This window comes from Sinocyclocheilus anshuiensis, unplaced genomic scaffold, assembly GCF_001515605.1.
Source record: "Sinocyclocheilus anshuiensis isolate Anshui unplaced genomic scaffold, SAMN03320099.WGS_v1.1 scaffold762, whole genome shotgun sequence".
Lineage (NCBI taxonomy): Eukaryota > Metazoa > Chordata > Actinopteri > Cypriniformes > Cyprinidae > Sinocyclocheilus > Sinocyclocheilus anshuiensis.
The window spans coordinates 693,518-701,142 of record NW_015542390.1 but is presented as its reverse complement, the minus strand read 5'-3'; the positions used below and the strand labels follow the sequence as shown (position 1 = coordinate 701,142).

Sequence of the window (7,625 nt, the reverse complement as noted above, 5' to 3'; positions counted from 1 at the left end):
AGAGTGCACGTCTGAGAGTGCAAGCCTGAGAGTGCAAGTGTCTGAGAGTGCAAGCCTGAGAGTGCAAGCCTGAGAGTGCAAGCGCCTGCTGCAGCCAAACCCTTTTGCTGGAATGGGAAATGTCCCAGGGGAACCCCGCCAAAAAACGTGCAATTTACCCACCGGAACGCGATTTTTAACGGGGACCCCCCTCGAAACGCGATTGGGCTTGTTTTGAGTAACGCTTGAGCGGGTTTTGTTGTGAAAACCTGGCAACCCTGACTAACAGTTACCGCCAAAAGCTCGCGCTCTGGTAACATTACATCAGCACTTATTGTTGTGTAACCTTAAATTGAGGTAAAACTAATCCTTTTTCTTTCTTTCTTTCTTTCTTTCTTTCTTCATGTCAGCACACTGTAAAGTTTCTTTCAGAGTTTTGTTTCATAGATAGAGTTAGTCTTATCTGAGGTAATTATTGACAGAATATGCGCACAGTTTAACGTTAATTTAGTCTTTGGACCAAACTAGTCACAGGTTAACCAATAATTAGTTATTTGGTTCGACCAATTTAACCCTCATCATTTTCTTTTCAGAATGAGTTCTTTGTTTTTCCTCAATCTTCCGGACCTGAGGAATTTATGTTGTGTAAATCTGTTCTTTCCGAACAATTGCGATGAAGGAGAAATGAGAAACAAACAAGTGAAAACCTGCAGGTGAAAATACAAATATAATGTGTGCTGGTTATAAAACTATATTTTTAGTTGTTCACATTTATTAGATTCGTGATTGTTGTCTTTATATGTGATGAAAGGCACATAAAGTGTGATTATTAAGACCCTTATATTTTGAAGCTTGACATGATACCTTTGACCCATACTCGATTTGTTAACTCAGTCATTCTTGAGACGTGGGACAAAACAGGTCCAGCAAGGGTAACTGCTATTAGCTTTAAAAAATAAAAATATTTTCAATTTTAAATGTCATGAGGGATTAATAATAGAATGTATTTAACACAATTATCACCTTCAATTTAATTTTCTCATTATTATACCAAAATCTATGTTTCTTAATGTCCTCTCACTACATCTAAAACAGTGTGTCCACGGAGAAGGGTTCAAGCATTCATATGCAATCAAATGGATAACAATGTTTTTTTTTTAATGATGAAAAATAGCTTGTTTTATCAAAAGCAACACTTAATAATATCTCCTATCAAAGCAAGGTGTTTTTTTTTTAATGACACATGCATGTTTCATAAGATTTTAAAGTTGCGTCCCCACTTTTTGTCAACACCGTCACATTCAACATTGACATTCAATAAAATGTAATAAAATCAGGGAATATCGGGCAGCTGTCACTCTAAAGGACCCCCTCGCCACAGTTCACCTCTGCAGAGTACATCAGTGTCAGACAGGCTCTGCTAAGTTTTAGTTTTAGAATATTTTAAATCCTAATGTTAATATTTCCTTTGTCACAGCCATGATATGTCAACACCATCTTCCAATTTCTGAGGAAATTATTTGAAATATTTAGATAATTTTATTCTCCTGAAGCAGGTTCCATTAGCATCTAGCATCAACAGAAAAAAATAAAATGGCTACTACATGAACTCCATTGGTTTTGTGAAAGAAATGCCAAATTTGTCAACACCGTCAGATGTCACCACCATAAGATTTTGTGTTCCAATGATATATCAAAATACTTAAATGTGACTCTTGAATAAAAGCTTTATAAACAATAACATACTCACTGTTTGTTGTGTTTGTTTTAATACAGTAATTGACTGATTCAATGTATTTGATAGTTAAAATGACTACAAATTCAGGTTTTCGTCACCTCCGTCAGATGTGTCAACTCCGTCAGTTCTGTCACCTCCGTCAGTTGAATATTTTGATAATATTTCATTATGATATTTGATATTTGTTGTGGAATTGTTGGTCACATGTGAAAGAGTAATCTGTCTGCTAACACGAGAATGTGTTTTGAAATGTTAAAAACATCTTGAATGCTGTTAAAGATAAAGTTGAAATGATATTACACAGTCCAAGGTAAAAAAAGCACATTTTGTTAAAAAAGAGAAAAGTTGGGAGGTTGTATCAAAGCATAGCTCAGAAGCTTAGTACATATAAGATACATAAATGTAGTTTTATTTGTCTGAGTACAAGGTTTTATTTTTTCAATTTTGCACCCTGTTTTGTCCCACTTCTCAAGAATGACTTAACTGCTTGAAACACTGGTTAACAATGCATTTCTTTTTTGAGATTTTATGGCTTTTTCTCATTTAGGGCCTTGAATGTGCATGCAAAGTTTAGACTCATAGATATGTTTTGGAAAGGCTGTACAAAAGCATGCCAGGTTTTCATGCAATTCACCAAAAATCAGCACTTTGAATAAATAAATAAAACCAAGAAAAAAAGAAAAGAAAGCAACAATAATAACAATTTGCCATTTTACCCTCACAAGGGTTTGACATAAAAAGGCAGAGGCTATCTACAGTGCAAGTATAAGGATAAAAACTATTTGCAAAAAATACTATTTATGTACAAATAATGATACATACTGTATTATTTATACTTCGTTGTAATAGTCACTGCAAGTAGGCATCATTTAAAACAACAACAACAAAGAAAATCAAAGAAATTTTTGACAAATATTGGGGTCAAATTGACCCCTATCACTATACTGATATATTTTATATCTCTTACAAGCTGCAGTAGATTTTATGTATGTTTCATGACTCTTTAGTGTTTTTCATTTTGTTGATTTTTGGCAAATTGCATGGTCAGTTTGACCTCCAACGCAAAAGGGTTGATTTTCAACACAACAGCAGGATTAAGTACTGTATATAAAACAATATCACTACAGTTGCAGTCTGTGAAATCAGCCGAACAGACCACGAGGCTGTTTTCTAGAAAGATGAAGCGCTTTATATTTCATTATCTTGACCTCTGAAGCGTCAAAGGCTTTTCTCTCTGTCTTTCAGGGAGCTTGTTCTCTTGCATTCAGACATTGTTGCTTCTCCGGTGTTGGGCCATTTTGGGGGCATCACTGTTATAATGACTGTAAGTATGATAGATTTTATATTTACATCCAGCTTTTTTTTTATTGTTAATATTTGTAATATATATATTTGTAATGGTGATTGGCTCCTTCGGTCTGAGAGCCCTCCTGTGACCTTAGAAAGGAGAACCAGCCTACTTTATATCTCACAATTCACGCTCAGAATTGCAAGATAAAAATACAAGATTGCGAGATATAAACGGAGAATTGTGAGGAAAAACATAATCCTGAGATAAAAAAGTCAATTACCTTTTTTTAAAAAAATTGTATTCCATGGCTGAGAAAAAAAAACAACAACAGCGAGATGATAAACTTAAAATTCTAAGAAAAAAGGCAGACTTGTGAGATTAAAAGTCACAAGTACCCTTTTTTCTGTCTTCCATAAATTCATGCAGGAAGAAAAGGCTGAAGAAATATTTATTGTTTAGTACACTTAATTCTTTGTGTCTCTCAATTGTATTCCTACATACAGTACATAGAAGGCAAATGCTCTTGCTCACAAAATTGTTTTCAGTGAAGTGTAACATAATTATATTTCATGATGATTTGAATTAACGCCAAAATGGATCATTTAAAAAAAAAAAAAAAAAAAATCAATGTCAGGCAAAACATTTATGAATTATATTGCTTTTCCTGTCAAAACATGTTATTGTTCTTCTCTTTCCCTCAGTGTTCGTGATATGTGCATCACCTTGCGTGAAGTTGTTGCATATGCGTGACTTTTCATGAGGGTGTGTGTGCGTGTCAGCACAGCTCGTGCAAAGGCATGTCCCGTGCGAAGCAAAATATTTGAGGCACATTCCACACACTCTGAGTCTGTCATCATCTCCTTTCCTGTCCTGAACTAAGGCCAATTAAATCAGCACTTACCTTCAGTAGTGCCTATGATTTGAATCCGATGCACATTTTACAAATGTTGTGAATGTGCTGTCAGACTTCAGTGGGTGCACTGCTGAATAATTTAGTATGTTGTGCTTGTGTAACTTCCTTGGCTTTTGTATTTGTGCAGCCAAAAGAGAAAAGCCTTTGTAGCAACGCAACTCACTGAAATTACTGAATGAAGTTCTGAATGAAGTTTTGTGCGTTTCTTTTCACAAGTCTGTGATCACTAGCTTTGGTCTTTGTTTGATGTAGCATAAATTGAGTATTTTTTTGTTTAACTGTCTATTCTGATTGTTTTTGTTCCCTGCACTTTGTCTTAGATTAGATTTTACAAGAGCGGTATTACCCAGGCCTTTGCACAGAAACATGGTCTACAGGTGAGTTTAAAGACGTTTTTCTGAGAATCTGTTTTGTCCAGAAAAATGTCTCAAATGTTCATGTTGCTCCATGAGTTTGGTCTGACCCTACACTACTGACTTGCCTGAAGAGTGTCTCTCCACTGCATCTGAACATACACTACAGTTCAAAAGTTTAGGGTCATTAGGATATTTTATTATGTTTTTGAAAGTTTTTTTTTTTTTTTTTTTGCAGATTCTTTGAGTAGAAAGTAAAAAAGAACAGCATTTATTTGAAGTGTTTGTATGTTTGTGTGTATATATATATATATATATATTTATTAGGGATGCTCCGATCGATCGGCCGGAGATCGGTATCGGCCGATAATCACATTTTATGACTCGATCGGTACTCACTAAACTTGGCCGATCTCACGAACCGATCGCAATTTGACGACGTCAATGCGTGAGGACGTAAATGATTTGGCGCTGTAGTCATGTCATCGCCGGTGTGGAAATACTATGACATTTCGAGAAACAATGAAAAATTCTCTATTTGCCGTGTATGTTTCAAAGAAATCTCACAGGGCGGAGCATTATCCAAAACATTTAATACGACGAACCTGATTCTGCACTTAAGAACGAGCCACCGCGAGACGTATGGCGAATACGAAAAACTGACAACTGCAAAAAAGGCAACGGTAACTAGTAATGCGACTCTCACTCAGCCATCCATTACAGATGTTCTGAAAAAACACGAACTTTACACACCAGACAGCAAGAAAGCTAAGGCTATAACCACAAAGATAATGGAATTTGTATGTATTGACAACCAGCCGCTGTCAGTCACAGAAGACATTGGATTTAAACGCCTTATTGCACATCTTGAACCATGATATCAACTGCCACAGCGCAAATATTTTACCAATGTAGCTCTCCCAGAGTTATATCAAATCGTCAACAGCCACATAAACAATCTACTTCACAAAAATGTGACCGCGGTGAGTTTAACAATGGACATTTGGAGCTCTAGCGTATCCCCTATGTCCATGTTAAGTTTGACAGCGCAGTGGATAACTGAAAACTTTGAAAAGAGGCAAATGAAAATGACATCGAAAATTTTCTAAAGATAGTCTTCCTTCAGAAATACAGTGATATAAAAACACCCGTGCCTCGTTTTGATTTTTAAACATGCAGTACATGCTCATTTTTATTCAACGAAGCCTTTTGGAAAATCCGTCTGTTTTGATATTGTGGCGAGCGCCACAAATAAATAAATGTATGGGAAACACATCCCACAGCACAACCACCTGAGCCCAACTTCAGTCTACTCATCACCTTAACTTTAACTGTGTTTGTAGCCGGCGCCATAGCCAGACTGATAAACAAACACAGACCGGAAGTTAACTTCAGGCCAGGCGCGTGCGCCCGATGAAACCGTCTGTATAAAGCTTGAAGCATCAGAATCGGCATCGGTATCGGCCGATCACCATGACAAGAAATCGGTACTCAGTATCGGCTGCAAAAATCCTGATCGGAGCATCCCTAATATATACGGTATGTGTAAATAATGTGATATTCTGCAGTAGATAATTATGTAAAATATTATATAGTAATAAATGACTGCAGAATTGCCAAGAATATAGATTTAGAAAGACTGAAAATTCGCATGAATGAATGTAACTGTTCAGACTGAGGTGACAATGCAAAACATCAGACCTGTATCTGATTTAGGACCACAGATGCTAGAATCGATTTGTACTATTCAAACTGTTATGAATAAACAGATATGAGTCTCATATGAGCAAAAAGAATCAGATTTGGGCCACTTTTGCCCGCAGTGTTAAAATAGCATTTGTGCTTCTCATAATCTCTTACTTTTTGTCCCGCAGTTCAACCCTCCTCAAAGGGTATTTCCTGTGATTCTGCAGACGTGTTTGTCTTATTCTGTGACTGCTACACTGGCCCCTAAATGGAACAAAGCAGGCCAATATCTTGTAGCAGGTGAGAAGCAGTATACTTACAAAAGCCTGAAACATTTCCATGATTGTAGAAGTAAAAAAAAAAATCAAGCTGAATTTTGCCTGTTGCTCACTGAATGTGAAGGCAGTCATTCACTAGTGTAGGTTGAGGGTAAAGTTCACTTTGTGGCTGATTTAGCTGGTGTGTAATCTTGTTCGCTTCACCTTGAGCCTTCTTTCTAGTGCAGACATGAGTAATTCATGTAGTCTAATAGACTGGATGATCCTTTTATCTTTGCTGAGCTAATATTTTTATTGCCTCAGCTCAAGGTTAGCAAGTGTCAGCTCAGCCAAGTTTAACAGAAATGAGCACACACATTGAATTTTGGAGTTCATCAACGTTGTCATGAATTATGTCTGTGCTAGTTTAACGCACCATAATTACAGTTACTAATTAATGATAATTAATCTGGAAAGTGTGTGTGATGCTTCTAAACAAGAGTCAATTAGCCGGTCAATCACTATTGTTTCTTATCCAAGATTGATTGCATATTAGGTATTTTATGTATAAGTTAAAATGAGTGCATGATAAGATATTCAGACAGTTTGATGGCCTTGTGTTGGAGGCCGTGCCTTGAAAATGTGTGCGGTACCATCCTTGAGCTCAGTTAAAGCTGCATTCATGGCTCTCAGAAGTCTTTGGAGTTCTCTATCAAAGCCCAGCAGAGAGAATTCACCATAATTACAGCTCAACTAGTCAGGGCTGCATTAAGACCTTACTGGGCCCCGGGGCTATGACTTACTTCAGGGCCCCCTATCACAATAATGATACATTTATTCATAAAAAAAATGTATGCATTGAAATTTTATAATTCTTGTTACCAATTTCAATATTTAAAAAAATGTAAAAAATACTATAGCCTAAGTTAAAACAAGCTTATATTTAAGACAACTAAACAGACAAAATTACAAAAAAAATAGACCTACTTGAAACACATAAAGCACTGAATAAGAAATTATATTGTATACAATAATTGTACAAATAAACTGAATAGTCTTCACTGTATAAATTCAATATACATTCATTCTTATTTATTTTACAAAAGTGATTCGGTCAAGGACAGTGAGTGATTTTCTTTCTAATGTTTGATTAACATTATTGACATAAATTTTAACAGCAGCTAAATTAGGCTGCTTTAGAGGAATAGCTCACCCAAAAATTAAAGGTCTGTTGTTCTTCTAAACCTGTATGAGTTTTCTTCTGCTGTTGAATGTAAAAGTATATGAAGAGTTCATTTGCAAAGACAGATAACTCAATTTTTAACAATTTTCAAAAATGATGTTTTTTCATTGAGCATTCCAATTATTCTCGCTCAAACTGCAGTTGGGTTATTTTGATTAAATAAAA

General features: G+C 35.8%; 1 protein-coding gene across 2 annotated transcripts in view; it reads left to right on the top strand.

Moving 5' to 3' along the window:
- Nucleotides 1-256: 256 nt before the first annotated feature.
- The window catches only part of cunh18orf63 (chromosome unknown C18orf63 homolog), a 42,590-nt gene continuing 35,221 nt past the window's right edge, over nt 257-7,625 (top strand). For both annotated transcript variants that reach the window (XM_016491933.1, XM_016491934.1), the window contains exons 1-5: nt 257-336; nt 573-692; nt 2,963-3,041; nt 4,242-4,298; nt 6,149-6,260. In XM_016491933.1, the coding sequence (XP_016347419.1) occupies nt 574-692; nt 2,963-3,041; nt 4,242-4,298; nt 6,149-6,260 (367 nt within the window). In that variant the 5' untranslated portion in view covers nt 257-336; nt 573. The remainder of the gene's footprint in view (nt 337-572; nt 693-2,962; nt 3,042-4,241; nt 4,299-6,148; nt 6,261-7,625) is intronic.